Source organism: Cannabis sativa, chromosome X (assembly GCF_029168945.1).
Source record: "Cannabis sativa cultivar Pink pepper isolate KNU-18-1 chromosome X, ASM2916894v1, whole genome shotgun sequence".
NCBI lineage: Eukaryota > Viridiplantae > Streptophyta > Magnoliopsida > Rosales > Cannabaceae > Cannabis > Cannabis sativa.
The window spans coordinates 68,545,544-68,562,103 of NC_083610.1; the positions used below are offsets into that span (position 1 = coordinate 68,545,544).

Consider the following 16,560-nt stretch of genomic DNA (forward strand, 5'->3'; position numbering starts at 1 on the left):
CAAAATATTTTTTATGAGAATGGTGTACATAAATGACATAACGAATAAAAATAAATAACATAATGATATATAGAAATATATTTATTAATTAATAAACATTAAATTTTATTATATTTTTTATTAATTAAAATGAACATTTCTATATATTTTATCACTATGTTATTTTTTGTTTGTTCGATATGTTATTTATGTACACCATCCGCATAAAATCTTTGTATAATAAATATATATATGTTATTGCTAATAATATAAAATAACTCAGTTAAAAAAAACTAATCTCACAGACTAAATTTATATATCATAATATTTTATTTATAATAACTGATAATATTATTGGTATTTAAATTTATTTATTAATTCAAAAATATTATTCAAATTAATATGATGGAAGGTAATAATTCAATCCTACCTTTTTTTAAGGTATGAACATTACCCTCCTCAAGGGTAGTTATATTACTAGGGGAATAACATTCCAAGGCTAAACCCTCCAAACAAACAAGGTAATGTTTCATATTACCATTCCCTTACTAGGATTAACCTATTCCAAACAGCCCCTGAATAACATTTTTAAATTAATAAATAAATTTAAATACCATTAATATTATAATTTATTATAAATAAAATATTACGATATACATATATATTTAGTCTGTAAAATTAATTTTTTTATAACTGAATTATTTTTATGTTATTAGCAATAATATATATATGCATTATACATAAATTTTATGAGAATGGTGTACATAAATGACATAACGAATAAAAATAAATAACATAATGATATATAGAAATATTTATTTTAATTAATAAAAAATACAATAAAATTTATTATTTTCTAATTAATAATGGGGTGTATTTATAAGTTTAAGGGGTGCAAATATCAGTCCCCTTTATTTTTATGTATAATTAACATTCTATAAATACAATAAAAAAATATTTTAATTTTAATTTTTTAAAATAATATATAAGATTCCTATACTCAACCAAACAGTATAATTTAATTAACGGGAATATGATTACATATTAGCCTACACAACCAAACACAATTTACACATTTCTCTATAATCATATTCTCCTTTATAATATTCGCCCTTAACAAACAACACCAAGGAGAGTAATTTTTCTCTCCATTCCTTCTACTCTCCATCCTTCCTACCAAATATAGCCTTATTCTCTCCTTCCACCCAAAATTCCATCCTTCCAAACATAGTGTAAAACAGTACTGGTAGTAGGGCATCAGATTTGTAGATCAGACGATTGAAAAAAGAAAATATCGTATTCGACTTTCAAATCTTAGGAGTTAAGGCAAAACACCAGACAATCTAGATTCTTCTGGAACTATCTAGGCTTGTCATCGTGGTCCAACCCCCTTAAAACCATAAAAGAAAAGAAAAGAAAAAACTCCTTCTTCACTAAGCGCTTTTCTTCAATAATCCTGCTTTGCTTCTTATCGCTTCCTATATTGGCTACTTAACTTCAGGTGAGTTTAATTTTTATTTGTTTAACAATTGTGTGGATCATTTCAATCATTCATTTTGGTACTTGAGATCGATACTTGAATATTTAATTTATCATTTGGTATAAGGGTTGTTAAGTATGTTTTACGTGATGATTTCAAAATCAAAAGCTTTGATTTATTTGGGAAACCCTAGAAAACTTAGTGTGTTTTATTTATGTATATTAGGAAATCGTAAAGTAATGGCGGATCAGTACTCCGGTGAAGGCTCCAGTATTAGCAATACTGCTATGGATAGTTCAGATTCTATTGTGGAAATCAGTATCAAGACACTTGACTCGCAGATTTACAATTTTCGAGTGGATAAAAATGTAAGTTTTACTAGAAGAAGAAGATTATGATGATGTTGTTGATGATACTATACAGTTATGTATCTTGTTTTATTTTACTTTACCACCAACTAACTGCTTCAGGATTTGGAATTTCAGATGCTTGTTATGTCGTTTAAGGAGAAAATAGCTAATGAAACTGGCGTTCCAGTTGGTCAGCAGCGGCTGATTTTTAGGGGAAAGGTCTTAAAAGATGAGCATCTTCTTTCTGAGTACCGTATCCTAACATATAAGGTGTTTATGTGTAATATTTGTACTTGCGAGTTTTTATTCAAAGTAGTAGACCAGGATGTATCATTAGGGTCCAGGGGGATGCAAAATGGGTTCTGCACATTGTTTAAATACATTTTCTAGGTGAAGAGGCATGTTATATTGCGAAGTAGCTGGTAAAAACTTTGAAGAAATAGTAGTGTAAGCTGGTGTGCTGTTAAATTTACAATTTTCTAGGTCTGTAGAAAAACTTAATTAGCACGGAGATGAATTGTTACTTAGGCGTGCTTGGAATTTGAATATTATAAATTGGTGTATTTGAGAGAACTCCGGCACCTACTTACTTTCCATTCAGTTTTATCTTTTAGGTTGGTTTGGTGTATTGTGTTGTTGTTTCATGTAAACTATCCTTATTTGGTTTGATGTATCCTGTCTTGCTTTATATATATGTCTTCCGCATTTGCTTGTTTATTGAAAAATGTGATCCTTAACTAGTCATAGATGTGGAAAATGGTCATACACTTCATCTAGTTGAAAGGCAGCCAACACAGTCCCAAGATTCCTCCGGTACAAGTTCTGGTGAAACTAATGGAGATAATAATAATCAAGGTACTGAATCTGAGACTTGTTTCCATTGTAGCATATCAGGACTTTAGTCTATTGCAGGAAACAGTGCTTATTGTCTGGTTGTTAGTTACACTTTTTCGTGTTTTCATGATTTACCAGCAAATGATGCCAATACAGGTGTTTCTCGTAACCGTGTGGGACAAATTTCACACAGTGTAGTTCTTGGGACATTTAATGTTGGGGATCAAGGTGAAGGGATGGTTCCTGACCTTAGTCGGGTGGGTGTATTTATTGTTCAGCATCTAATATTTAATTTTTATTCAAAGGATTTTTCATTCGGTCCTAGGAGCTCAGTATTCAATGTTGCTGTTCCTTTAGGTAATTGGGGCAGTTCTGAATTCTATTGGTGTTGGAAACCAGAACCAGGCTATGGCCAATGTTGCTGGCACTGCACAGTCTAATAGTATGGTGAGCATAAATGTTCTTAATAAAATTCATGATTATGGGTGTCTGATGCTGTTAATTTGTGATGTGTTCTTTTTCAAAAAAAAAAAAAAAAAGAAAATCAGTGTATTGTTATGATATATTTATTTCTTTTCTTTCTCCCTATATCCAATTTGCAATTTATGTTTTTTACCTCTGTCCATATTAGTCTTATTATTATTATTATAAAATCTTTCAGCATTGTCATATCTTCTTCTTGAAGAAATGTTTGTAAATGTGGCAGTATAGACAAAGTAATTGAGTCCTTGAATGGATTTGATGAGTTTAACAAAATAGTGCAAATGTCTCACATATGCGGTACTTATGCTCCATTGTTTCTTTTGTTATCTACAGTCAAATAATCCTGGTACTGCTCAAGGAAATGGATCAGAAGGGATTCATGTCAATGTTGGTGGTCAGAACCAAGCAGGAAACCAACCGCCGCCTGGGCAGGCATTTTCGACTCATCCATTTCAATCTATGCCTCAAGTTCTGCAAATCCCTATTGCTACTGCATCAGTGCCCATTCCTTCACTAAACACGGTATTATTCTTGTTGATATTTAGCTGTGTAATGCATTTTAACTGTGACTACTACTCACATCTCCTTTTCTTCTCAGCCAATTCCAGGCTCCTTGACTACTCTTTCGGAGTTTATGAATCGCATGGAGCAGACTTTGTCGCAAACTGGTGATTAATCTAGAACAACTATTATTATATTCTTCTCATACTAAAAATAAAATAAAAAAATAATAGCACGAAATGACTTTTCATGTAAATGTAGGTTACCAGCCAAACTCATCTCCAATCAGTACTGGAGATCTACCAAGGGTCGACTTACCTTCCAATGCCCAGGGTTTACATACACCAGAAGCATTGGGCATTGTTCTACGTCAAGCAGAACGGCTGTTGAGCACTCATGCAGTTGCTGCATTATCTGTAATAAGCATTTTGCATTACATTTTTCAAATTTTGATTTAAATCCAACTTGATTTTAGTTCATTTTTAATTATTATGACTTGTATAAAAGTAAGGAAATACCCACGGGGGCTCAAATGGTTAGGCATGTGGTTTGCTCCCACAACTTTTGAGGTTATATCCTCTCCTTGTACCTACACATAACAATTGCTATAGTTTCCTAGTCTCCAAATATTGTAGGGTTAGGTGAGGATCCTAGTTTCAAAAAATTATATATAGTATGGGTGATTTCGTCATGCTTCTTTTTCATTAAGAACAGTGTCTAACGCCACTCATTTGCTAAAACGGAGATCATACCCATTTATGTTGTTTCTGATTTCTGTTATTGTAATTTGCTGCAACCTTGTAGCATATTAATATCTAATGCCACTTAATCTTTTGTCTCATTTGCTAAAATGTAGATTGCATTATATGCTACATACCCATTTAGTTTGTTTCTGATTTGTGTTGTTGTAATTTGCTGCAACCTTGTAGCATATTGCAGGGCGCTTGGAGCAGGAGAGAGAATCTACTGTTCCTACTGTGAGGGGTCAAATCCAGACAGAGTCTATGCGAGTGGGAGTTGTAATGCAACATTTAGGCACTCTTCTTCTTGAGCTTGGTCGTACTGTTTTGACTTTGCGGATGGGGCAGACTCCTGTATGGGCTTATAACTTCTTCCTGTTTTTTATATCTGAGTAATAGTTATTTAATTTGATGTTTTCTATCATGCAGGCAGAATCTATTGTAAATGCTGGACCTGCTGTTTATATTTCTCCATCAGGACCTAACCCTATAATGGTTCAGGTTTGTTAATGCTTGCCTGTAGTGAGAGTGGGTTACCATCTTCCTTTTGTCTTTTTAGGTCATGCTAAAGATTCAGAATTGTATTCTTTGTTTTTCCCTCGCTTACACCATCTCTTGATGACATAGTAAAAACAGATTTCTTTGGCGTATTGTAAAGTGAATAATTGATAATAGTGGTGTCGGATAGTGTCCAGATTAAGAAGCACTTGTGAGTTGGATGTTGTTCATAAAAGTCCTCTGGTTTTAGATATTTAGAATCAGTTGTGAAGTGGAGAATTAAGATATATGTTGGCATCTATGCTTTTCTATTGCTTGGGTTTGCCAGCTTGACATTGTTCTTATGATTTAGATTGTTTCCACACCCATAGTTTCAACAAATGGACAATTTTTTGTGTGAGAAACCAGTTCTGGTTGTTATTATTAGCTCTTCACCTTCTAAAAAATGAAACATGATTGTTCTATTTTTATACTGCAGCCTTTTCCCCTTCAAACAAGCTCTCTCTTCAGCGGGTTTGCCCCTCAATTGAATCCCATGACCTTAGGTTCTGCTGGCATTGGTAATGCCCCGAGAAATGTTAACATTCATATACATGCTGGTAAGACAAAATTTGATTGCCCATCATGTAGACCCAGTTCTGTAATCTTTTAGTGCTTGTGATGAGATTTTCTTGGTTCTGCCAATTGTTTCTGCAGTTGGTACACGGGGTGCAAATGGAGATGGGCTGCAGGGAGATCGCCGCAGTGGAACTGTTTCTGTTGATTCAGGTGCATCACGTGTGATACCTGTAAGAAATATAATTGCTGCTGCTGTCCCTCCACGCTCCTCTGGTGCTGCATTGCCTGGTGTTGTATTTCCTGCCACTGTTTTTTCTCCTTCAAGTGCATCTGCTTCACAGCAAGCTACTAACACTGATTCACTGTCCTCTCTTTTAGCAGAAGTAAATTCGCAAATTAGAAATTTGGTTGGTAACATGCAAGGAGATAACCTGGTTCAGTCAGGTAGCTGAACTTCATAGCTCATATTGCTAACTAGAATAAAATAATATTCACTTGGAGAAAAAGAAAAAGAAAAACGTATGGTCCCTGGCTGATTATTTTCGCCTTCAGGTCAAGAAGATCCAAATAATCAGAATTCACATATTCCCTCTGGTAGTCGTGATGCAGAGAATGAGCATTCTGATTCACCAGCAGTTAATGTAGATGGAGAATCCAATGTCTCGTTGCCTGGGTGTATACCAGAACAAGCCCGTGAGGTACACTTTGCATGCTGGATCGAAACCTTCATTTATTTGATTTCATTTGAGGCGTATTTTGGGTTTGGACTAGCCATAACCCTAACCTGAGAACAATCAAATTGGTATTTTCAGGATGCAGGTGTTGTTTCTGATTTAAAAGAGGATTTGACACACGTCGATACAGAACATCAGAGTTCTGCAAGTGGACGAAGAATGGAGAAGAATGTAGAAGTTCATAAAGAAAATTGTCCAAGGGACATTGAGAAGGCAGATGGGAATGATGCTTCTAAAGTTGTTCCTCTTGGATTAGGACTTGGAGGTTTGGAACGCAAGGTAAATAAATCCTTCTTTATTTGTAATTGTAATTGTAATTGGCCATATAATATAAGTGGAACTAAATCATTTATTTTCTTTTTCTTTTTTATATTGTGCTACACATAATTGCTGGTGTACTAAACTTATAGAGCTAGCTTTGTTAAAGTATGTGTTGTACTTGGCTGCTACAATAGTTTGCTTTGCTAATTTCATGGGTAAACTGTTTTAGATTATCCTATTTAGATCTTCATATTGAATATCTGCTGTCATTAAGCTACAATTAGATTGCTTAGTTTATTCTTTTTTTTTTGTTTTTTAAATGAATAAATCAGAGACGTGCCCGCACTCAGCCACTAAAATCACTGGCCCAAAGTGTAGACAGTGGCACAACTAGTACTTCTGCTAATCAAAGTCAACAAATGAGAACCGACCAACAGGTCTCAGGACATCCTTCCTCTGTGGTTCAGCTGGCCAGAGATGGTGAACCTTTGGGCGGCGTAGGTTCTGCTGGCCAAGATGATCTTGCTACTGTTATGTCTCAGGTTCTGCAAAGTCCTGCTCTGAATGGTATGCTGTCTGGCGTTTCTGAGCAAACTGGTGTGGGGTCTCCAGATGCCTTGAGGAATATGTTGCAGCAGTTCACACAAAGCCCACAAATGAGAAATGTAGTAAATCAAATTGCTCAGCAGGTTGACGGTCAGGATGTTGGGAACATGTTTACAGGACTGGGAGGCCAAGGTGGTGGACTTGATTTTTCAAGGATGTTTCAACAGATGATGCCCATTGTGTCTCGAGCCCTTGGAAGTACAGGGTCTACTGCTCCACAACCAGTCTCTGTTGCGGAGCCCCAAGCATTGCCACAGTACAATCAAAGGAATTTAAGCGGAAATGAAAACAATGACCAGTATTTGCAGGTTTGTATGCTACTTCAAGTCTTATTAGAAGTTTCTAGCGTGGGTATCTTATTCTGCTTTCTGAATGTTATACTTCATTAGTCTGATTCTGAAATTATCTTCTACAAGTACAAACTTGGAGTCTTCTTTTTTTGTCACTAGTGTTATCTAGGAATTTTGACAAGTATTTCTCTTTCGTTTTTAATTTTGAAATTTTGAGTTAAATATGAATGAACTGAAATTACGAATCAAAGAACAAAGAATTTGAAGTATGATTCCAAAGAAAATAAAAATGAAACAAATGGAAGAAGAAAAGTGGTATGGATTTACAAAATTACGTGGAAAATAGGATACAATTGGAGGATTGAACCCTAGACCATTCTCACACCCAAGTACAAAATGTGTAATATAGTTTTCGGTATTGATCATCAGTTTTTTGTACACTCAAATTAATGGCAGTGCACTTTCGATGTTACGTTCACAGAAGTAAAATATGTCAAGGCATCTGGATCTCGTTTAAGAGTTTCATATTGGCAATAATTTTTCTGCTTCAAAATTCTATTACAGGCTCTTTATTTGTGTCATTATCTGTATTTGTGAGTACTTTTTCTTTTATTAAGAGTAAACTGTTATTTTACCTTCATTTATCTACTTTGTTTTAGGATGACCTTCAATCAGTGACTGAAAAGATTGAAAACATGAGTGAACCGGAAGACATTTTTCATTCACTAGTTGAAAACTCACTTAGGTTATCTGGAGTTGAAAATGGCCCTGAAGGACTTGTTGATGAGCTGTGCAGCAACGAGAGCCTTGTTAAAGTAAGTAGCCTTTGATTTTGGTTGAATATTTTGAATAGTGATAAGTGTGTATAGTGACTATCCGAATGTTTCGGATCAGTAATGATTTTAACTATCCGAGTCGGATCAGATCAGAGTCGGATCAGATCCGACCCGCCCCATTGACATTCCTAGTATAGTCCATGTTTATTCTATGGTGATAATTGAACTTTTTGCTGTGATTTTAACTTGTGCAGGAATATCTAGAGTTATTACGAGACGAAATCGGTCAGCGGTTTCAGAGTGATTTGGAGGACAAGTGCTAGCGTTTGTTTGGCTTGAAGGATTTGAGTTAGATTTGCCCATTTGGATATTTGCTTTGTGGGATAACTCGAAATCTGTTTTACAAGTAGATACTCCCAGTTGAAGGATTTAAAAGAAACTCTTGATACTTTTTGTACAAAATAGGATTAGGGCTTGATGTGCTCTAAGTTATTTAAGCAGGCCATCCATGTTTTGGGTTGTATTGTGATTCATTTTCAGAAACTAGTAATCAATTATATTTGGTCATAATCTATATAAGGCTAAATACTTTCTGGAAGACAACAGGTTTGCCTCTCTTTTTTAACTGCATGTGGAACGATGTGCATATCTACTTAAATTGCAAGTTCAATTGTTTGGACTTATTGGAGTCTACAAAAAAACTTGATGTTTAATTTTACTGGAGAAGAAATTCTTTATCCATTTATTAATTTATTGTTTCGTTTTTGTCTTAATAACATTATCGATGACTTGATATAAGATAATAAAGGCATTTGGTTGGTTGGAAAATGGTGGAATGAGAATAGAATAACTTAGTTGGCGTTTGGTTGGGAGGAATGAAAACATAGGAATAAGAAAGGAATAGAATAAATTTTAAAATGCATTAAAAAAAATTGATAAAAAAGTTATTAAATTTTTTTTCATCATATATTCGAAAGATTTTTCTTTCTATTTCAAAATAGAATTGTCATTCTACTAAAATGGTAGAAAGACCATTTCAACCCTTTAATATGTAACCAAACAAAAGAATGGAATTGAGATTGTTTCTTTTCTATTCCATTCCATTTCATTACCTCCAACCAAACAACCTCCATTCTATAATAATTTATTGTTTGGTTCGAATATTAGAATAACAGAATATGAAACTAAAATATTTTTTTTTTCATGAGAAATTATAAAATTTTTGTTTTATAAATGGAAGAAATTATAAACAACATCCATACAATAAAAGCTAAAGCAAGTTCAGAACTTAAGCAATCAAATTTAATTTTAAGAGCATTTTCAATCGACACACTAAATTTGGTCTTACATTAAAACTAAATTTAGTGTTAAAAACTCTTTCCACTCTAACTATAACACTAAAAATTAAATTAAAAAAATATTCATTATTATTATATTAATTTTTTAATAAATATAAATAATATATACAAATAAAAAAAGTATGTTTAATCTTATGTAAGATAAAATAATAATATAAAGTAGTGTAAAATGTTTTTTGTAGTTCTCTACATGACATATATATGCCGTATACTTTGATGTATACATCAAATTTAATGTCAAAATAGTGCTATATTGGAGGAGAGATTGGACTGTATATATTTGGTGTTACTTTGCAGATGCTCTAATGCCTACAAAAGCTTAAGCAAGCTTAGAACTGGGAACACTACCAACTCTTTACAACACTAACAATTAGCTTATCTTTCAAGGATGAAAAATGGGAGAAAAAAAACTTTTGAAGAGAAAAATGGAGAGAATTAAAAATCAAGGTTGTTTGGTATTAGAGAAATGAAAGAAAAGTGGAGAGAAAAATATATTGGGACCCACCCAAAAAGTTTCCTCCCACACTTGGAGAGAAAACTAGAGAGACATTGTGTTAGAATTTTAAATTATTAAAACAACCTTGTAATTTTTAATTTTAGTTTCCCTATAATATTAAATATTATGCTTTTATATAAATATTATTTTTTTATTTTGAATTTTTCAATATTGTATTTTTACTTTCTTAAAAAAAATCCAAGTTATCACTTTTTATTTTTAATTTCACAATTTTAACCTCAAAAATTGTCATACATATTACATCCATTTATTTTCAAACTTATTTATGTTAAATTATGATAAAAAAAAAATATAAATAATTATGTAATTTTTTATAAAAAAAGAATGTGGAAAATATATAATTTTAAATATGAGTAATACATACTTTTTATGAAAAATAAAATAAATAGTATGAGTAATACATAAATATAAAAATAAAAATTGATTACATGTAAATATTAATATAAGGGTAAAAATGTTAAGAATATTTTCTTTCCTCTCAATTTTAACTCACATACCAAACAAAGGAAATAAAATAACTTTCTTTCCTCTCTTTTATTTCCTTTATTTTTCTTTCCCTCATATATTTCCTATCCTTCCTATTTTCTTTCCACCCTGCCAAACATAAGGTAAAAAAAAGATCACAAAATTTGTGGACAAAATATTAAATAAGAATCACATCAACAATAATATATCAAAACTTTGTAATTTAAATATAAGAAGAAAAAAAAATGACAAACTTAACATACTTAAAGCCAAAGTATGTATCAGTGACACTAAATGGAGCTTGAACATTAAGGTAGTGGTTGAGAAGAAGCTCAGCGTAACATCGAGGGGCTGGAGTGATGAGATCTGTGCAAGTCGTATTATTTAAATTACAAAACTTTATAGTAGCGTTTTGTTAGAGATAATGAAATAGAATAGAATAGAATAGAAAAGAAATAATTTTCATTTCATTCTTTTGTTTAGTTACATTTTAATATATTGGAATATTATTCTAACATAATACTCTTTCTACCATTTTGGTATAATGACTCTAAGAAAAGACCATTCTAATGTTAGATTAAAAAAATAATAATATTTTATTATTAATTTTTTATACGTTTTTAAATTTTATTTTATTATATTCTTATTTTAATTCGTATTTTTATTTTATTTTTATATTTTTATTTTTTCCAATTAAATATCACCTAAAAGGAGTAAAAAGGTTGATAAAATAATGTAAGGGTATGTTTAGAATGAGGGAAATATTTATGGAGAGAGAAGAAAGGAGAGACGTGGTGGGAGAGACAAATTCTATTTGTTTGGCATTAAGGATTGTGGGAGGGAGAGACAAATTCTATATGGCCCCACCAGTTTAAATCCCTCCACAAATAGAAGGATTTTCACTGAGCATTGGGTACTAGTAGTGTGTAGCACAATTTATAGGTGACGTTCTATGATTGATTATTGATTAACGATATTTTCTAAAAGTTATTGTCTTAAGTTTTATGAGACCTGATACTTAACTACACTAACAGTAGTATAATACTGAGGAGGATACTAAACATAAATAATCTCTTTTAGCATTTCTTTTTATCTCCTTTCTAATTCATTTCAAAATTACAAATACAACATAATAAAAAATCATTAGAAAATATTTAAATGAATAATAATGTAATTTTTATAAGTATATAGTAACGAGATAATTTAAAAAAAAAAAATACAAAAACAACAAAAAAGTATAAAAATACGATCTGTACGGAATTTTTAATATTTTTGTGATTTTTTAAATTTCATTTACATAAAATATGATCTTTAGGTATATTTTTGTGTTATATTCTTATTATTTTATTGTTTTTTTTTGGAAGAATATTATTTTATTGTTGATTTGTTGTTATTTGTATATTATATTGTCTCTTACTTTATTGTTATTTTGATATTATTTTTTTTTTGGTTACTTTTATATTATTTTTTTGTATTTTTATAAAATACCGTAAAAAATAAATAAAAAATTAATTACAAAAATTAATATTTTCTGGAAGTAGGAAAATCTATCCCTTCACCTCTCTACCTTTGTAAACAGTTTGGAGGGATTACATTCTGCAACTCTCCATCCTTCGTATTTTCCATCCATCCATAAAAATAGAGAAGAAAAAAAAACACACACACACGCACATTCTCTCCTCTGTTCTCTTCGCCCCGCTCGCGATTGAAGAAATTTTCTTCCACTATATTGGTATTGGCGGTCAATCACTTCCAATCAGCCACCGCACTCTACACCGTAAATGCCTCTTTCTCTCATGTATAGTTTATATACGGTATTATTGGGATTTACTGGAATTTATATGTTACATACAGTATAGGGTCATTGGGGTTTGATTTCTGAATATGTCTTTGATGTTTCTTAATATGGGAAATTACGTCTAAGGTTAATATTATGTTGTTGTAGTAGTTGACATATATGGTGTTTGATAAAATGACTGTGTGAATATTATTGGTTTATATGTTTTAATTAAATATATTGTTACTATACTTCTTTTATTCCTTCTCGCCTTTCATTTCTTAGTGATACATGCCTTTGGTTAATCATGTTATCATACAGAATGAACTTTGATTTATCTCTTTTTGTGACTAATTCCCAGTTTTGTTCAAGTTTCGGAGGGCTGTTATAATTCATTCGTTGGTAGATGCTAGATTTCTAAGCCATTCTTTTAGGATATTTTGCCTTCGATAATTTTTCTGTTGGATAAAATTGTGTTTAAATATATTTTAGGATTGCCTTACATTCACCTAATTATGTGTATTGCATGCCCAATACTTATTTAGTTTGGTTGTCATGTTAGTTGAATTGAAATTTTTATATTACTTACATGCTCCATCCATGCTCTCTTAGGTGATTTGGTACAGTTTTTACTCTAATTTACTACTAATTCCCTTAATCTCAACTCCTCTCAACTAAAACCCACCAAGTGAACCATAAGTTTAATCATTTCCCTAAGAGCCCCTTTTGCTTCTAAGGTTGCGTTTGGTTGGAGGTAATGAAATTGAATAGAACGGAAAGGAATTAATTTTCACTTCATTTCTTTGTTTGGTTGAATTTTAAAGCACTGGAATTTTATTCTAATGGAATGACTTTTCTATAGTGGAATTACTATTCCATTTTGAAATAGAAGGAAAAACCATTGAGAAAAATTACAATAGTTTTTTTATCAATTTTCATTTTATGTGTTTTAAATTTTATTTTATTCCTATTCTCATTCTCATTCCTATTCTTATTTTTTTAGTCCTCCCAACCTAACGCAATCTAATTTTCAACTGGACTTTGTTGACCCCTTTTTTCACAATTAACTCCCAAGTAAGAATTTCAGGCAAGTGAGAGTTGGAGATCCTACAATCCAAGTTGGGTTGCTTCTTTCACCACTGAATCTGATGGAGTTAGAATCGAGTGCAAAGGAAGAAGAAAATGTGATAATTGAAAGTTACAATAGTCAAAGTATGAAGACGGCAAGGTTGATGTCATCACTAACACTGGCTGCTCTTCTGGAAGATCCAATTCTGGCTGATGTCTCCAATAACCCGACTTTATTGGAAGTAGATACCCTCATAAGCCTCGAGTTGGGTAGTGCCATGCGGATCACCATCCTCAAGCTTGATGACACTTCTTTTGGTACTTTATTTCTGTCATATCCAGTTTTTCTTCAACTAGATATTTTCTAGGAAAACATGTAATGAAGAACATCTGTTCAAAGCTAATAATAATACTAGTAGGCTCGGCTCATTTAACTGATAATGGAATCATTTGTATGTATATATTTTTTATTTTTGGCAAGATGTGGCAGTGATGAATTCTGCTACTGTCAAGGATCTTAAGCTTGCAATCAAGCAAAATGTAAATGAGGTGGAGCAATCCAATATGGGACATCGTCATATTTCATGGTTAGTTTTGTAAATTTACTAGTTTTTCCTCTCTTGTTAGTTGATGCTAGTAAACAATTGTTTTTGAAGGGATAATTGCCATTTCTTTAATTGTACTTCTGTGGTTTTTCTTTTTTGCTGGAACAAAATTCACTTCTATCGTTTTTCTTTACTTTGTTGTTTTTGTACTGTTGTCGTTATTTATCGTGTTTTGTTTAAAATGGTTAGGATTAATCGTCATTAATTTGAACATGTAGGAAGCATGTATGGGGGAATTCTTGCCTATCATACCAGAACGAGAAGCTACTAGATGACAAGGCCAAACTTCAAGATTTTGGCATACGGAACAACTCAAAGGTTTCTTATCTATGTATCCTTTATTTTTTATATGGCCTTCCGTTTTCTAGAAGAATTTGCTTTGTTTCGAAAGGGAAAAGATTGAAACATTTTTTAATATCTGCAGGTACAGTTTGTCCCTTACGTAGTGTCAAAGAATACGCGACGACATTCAAAGAGAAAGAAACACCGTTTCTTTCATGGCCTTAACAAGCGTGCTATCGGTAAATCCTAGTGTTGAATGTTCAGTATATTTCTATTATGGAAAACTTGTGATACCCCTGCAATGGTAGTTTGATTTTTTTGTATATGTATGTGTTATTGTTTGATGAGACTGCTATTGCTTATAAATCTTGTCCAAATGTTTGTCATGTGTAGTTAGTTTAGTGATACTTTGAATAGTTGAGAATTGAGGTGCCAGGTGATTGAAGAATGTTGTCATTGTCTATACTATAAAATACCCAACTAGCTTTAGAAGATTTATTGGTCTTTTATTGTGAAGCACTATTCTGAAGAGTAAGCTGGACTTGAGTATTGTGGTTAGGCGGGTTTCTGTTGACCGAACCTCACTCATCTCGGGTCGTCTTTAAGCATTCCTCTATGAATTTTAGAAGAAATTTAATCAAATCCATAAGAAATTTTAAGATAATAAACATGCTCTTAGTTTTTGGTTGCCAATGTTTCGTTTGTTTGTGCTTCTTTTGAAAACTATAGAGCAGCAATCAACCAACATAAATATAATGAGCATTTTTGCCTTTCTGTAGCTGTTTCCATGGTTTCATTTCACTAGAAATTGGTGAGTTGTAAATGTAAACCGCGTTACTTTCCTTCTTTCTCTTTGATTTGTGGCTGTGGGGCCAACCTAAAGGTCCTAAACTAGTATGCAAGTAGCCGCATCTTTAACATGCCATGTGGCTTCTTAATCAAACCATTATTTGTTTTATTTTTTATGTATATAGATAGTGATCTAAAGAGAATCACTAAAAGTTCTCACTGGTCTTTAGTATTTTCTTCGGTGTTATATTGTTATTGGTGTAATTAAATATCGGGTCTCATATAAATTAAAGAATAGCTTTTAGAGAATATCGTTAACCAATCATGCGGTGCCACTGGTGCCCAAAATGGTCTAATTTAAAACAGCCCTACTTTCTAGATATAAATTTATATATATATATATATATATATATATATATATATATGAGCATTGCTATTAGGCACCAGTAGTGCCTAGCACCTTCTCGACATGTCGCGTTGCGATTGGCTGGCGATACTCTTTAAAAGTTATTATATTAAACTATATGGGACTCGATACTTAGTTGGACTAATAGCGATATTGACACATAAGAGCGTGTTAGGCACTACTGGTGCCCTTTAGCATTTTTCATATATATATATATAAATATATCATATATGTGTATTTCAATGATTAGCAATTTAGCACATGCATGAAACTTGTAGTTTACTGTTTACTCCAACTACGTGGAGGAACAGGAACATGGGTACTGGTTATTTTATCAGGATTATACTATTGTAGGCATATGTGTTTTGATTCGATACCAGATCATTAGGTCAACAAAACAGTAAAAAAGAACACCTTCTCAATTGTGTATTGATTATTGAAAATATTGATAAATTCGAATCTACATTTAAAATTGGTATTAAGTCAAAACATAGCTACTAGTATATTATTTTATTTGCTATTTTGCATGATTATTCCAAGTTTAAAATTTCACTTACCTTAATCCAAACTATTCATATCCTTTTCTACAGCTGGACCATTTGATCCAAACTGAGAAAAGTAGTTGCAATTGCAAATTAGTCAAAAGTTTAGAACTCCTGTCTGTATGTGTAAAACTTCCACTATTTTGTAAGTAGATTCTGATGGTTCCCCTTTTAAAATCGTTAAAGCTTAATTAGTTTTGGTACCTCTTTATGTTTCTCATATTCCATTTTAAAGCAAATACTAATGGGGTAGTTACTTTCTCATATGATAGAAATAGAATTCCCCTACATTCTTAAAAGTTAGGCTTTTGTTGTAAATTCTTTTTTTTTTATTCTTCTAAAAAAATGATGGGCCAAAGCATCTGGCCCCCTAAAAGTTCAAAGAATAAATTTTATTTAAATCAGTGAACTCAAAAGATAGAAGGCCAAACAACTTGCATCTCGAGTAGGGGTGGGCATCATCCAATCCAATCCAATTGAACCGAACCGATCCAATCCAATCCAATTACAAAAAGTTGGATATCCAATTATAATTGGATTGGATTGGATGCTAAAAGTTGGATTCTAATTGGATTGGATCGGTTATTGGATGTCAATCTCAAAATCCAATTAAAAACCGATCCAATCTAATTACATTTATATATATTAAAAATTATTTATA

General features: G+C 32.1%; 2 protein-coding genes across 10 annotated transcripts; both read left to right on the forward strand.

Annotated features, from left to right (window-relative positions):
• Window positions 1-1,181: 1,181 nt before the first annotated feature.
• LOC115714059 (ubiquitin-like domain-containing protein CIP73) lies at window positions 1,182-8,849 on the forward strand. Of its 6 annotated transcripts, none has more exons than XM_030642590.2 (19): window positions 1,183-1,480; window positions 1,685-1,827; window positions 1,945-2,062; window positions 2,557-2,664; window positions 2,782-2,900; window positions 3,001-3,090; window positions 3,460-3,648; window positions 3,725-3,794; window positions 3,889-4,043; window positions 4,557-4,721; window positions 4,797-4,868; window positions 5,344-5,464; window positions 5,562-5,711; window positions 5,802-5,867; window positions 5,976-6,121; window positions 6,236-6,436; window positions 6,751-7,332; window positions 7,974-8,129; window positions 8,345-8,849. In XM_030642590.2, exons 2-19 carry the CDS (start codon window positions 1,699-1,701, stop codon window positions 8,411-8,413), a joined length of 2,706 nt encoding a protein of 901 aa, XP_030498450.2. In that variant the 5' UTR covers window positions 1,183-1,480; window positions 1,685-1,698; the 3' UTR covers window positions 8,414-8,849. The 6 variants fall into 6 exon arrangements, with proteins under 6 accessions (XP_060962990.1, XP_030498450.2, XP_030498459.2 ...); XM_030642599.2 differs by having other exon boundaries at window positions 5,805-5,867; XM_030642607.2 differs by having other exon boundaries at window positions 2,800-2,900.
• Window positions 8,850-11,961: 3,112 nt separating this feature from the next.
• Window positions 11,962-14,656, forward strand: LOC115714080 (U11/U12 small nuclear ribonucleoprotein 25 kDa protein). Of its 4 annotated transcripts, none has more exons than XM_030642616.2 (5): window positions 11,962-12,207; window positions 13,295-13,593; window positions 13,757-13,862; window positions 14,099-14,198; window positions 14,305-14,656. In XM_030642616.2, exons 2-5 carry the CDS (start codon window positions 13,356-13,358, stop codon window positions 14,410-14,412), a joined length of 552 nt encoding a protein of 183 aa, XP_030498476.1. In that variant the 5' UTR covers window positions 11,962-12,207; window positions 13,295-13,355; the 3' UTR covers window positions 14,413-14,656. The 4 variants fall into 4 exon arrangements, with proteins under 4 accessions (XP_030498476.1, XP_060962994.1, XP_030498484.1 ...); XM_061107011.1 differs by having other exon boundaries at window positions 11,970-12,207; window positions 13,766-13,862; XM_030642624.2 differs by having other exon boundaries at window positions 11,972-12,207; window positions 13,211-13,593.
• Window positions 14,657-16,560: the final 1,904 nt, after the last annotated feature.

Excerpts from the sequence above, each read along its gene's own strand:
- LOC115714080 (XM_030642616.2), top strand. The coding sequence starts at position 13,356 with ATGGAGTTAGAATCGAGTGCAAAGGAAGAAGAAAATGTGATAATTGAA. Across the intron at positions 13,863-14,098 it reads GGACATCGTCATATTTCATG|GAAGCATGTATGGGGGAATT; the intron begins GTTAGTTTTGTA and ends TTGAACATGTAG. Across the intron at positions 14,199-14,304 it reads GCATACGGAACAACTCAAAG|GTACAGTTTGTCCCTTACGT; the intron begins GTTTCTTATCTA and ends TAATATCTGCAG.
- LOC115714059 (XM_061107006.1), top strand. The coding sequence starts at position 1,699 with ATGGCGGATCAGTACTCCGGTGAAGGCTCCAGTATTAGCAATACTGCT. Across the intron at positions 1,828-1,944 it reads ATTTTCGAGTGGATAAAAAT|ATGCTTGTTATGTCGTTTAA; the intron begins GTAAGTTTTACT and ends TTGGAATTTCAG. Across the intron at positions 4,722-4,796 it reads TGCGGATGGGGCAGACTCCT|GCAGAATCTATTGTAAATGC; the intron begins GTATGGGCTTAT and ends TCTATCATGCAG.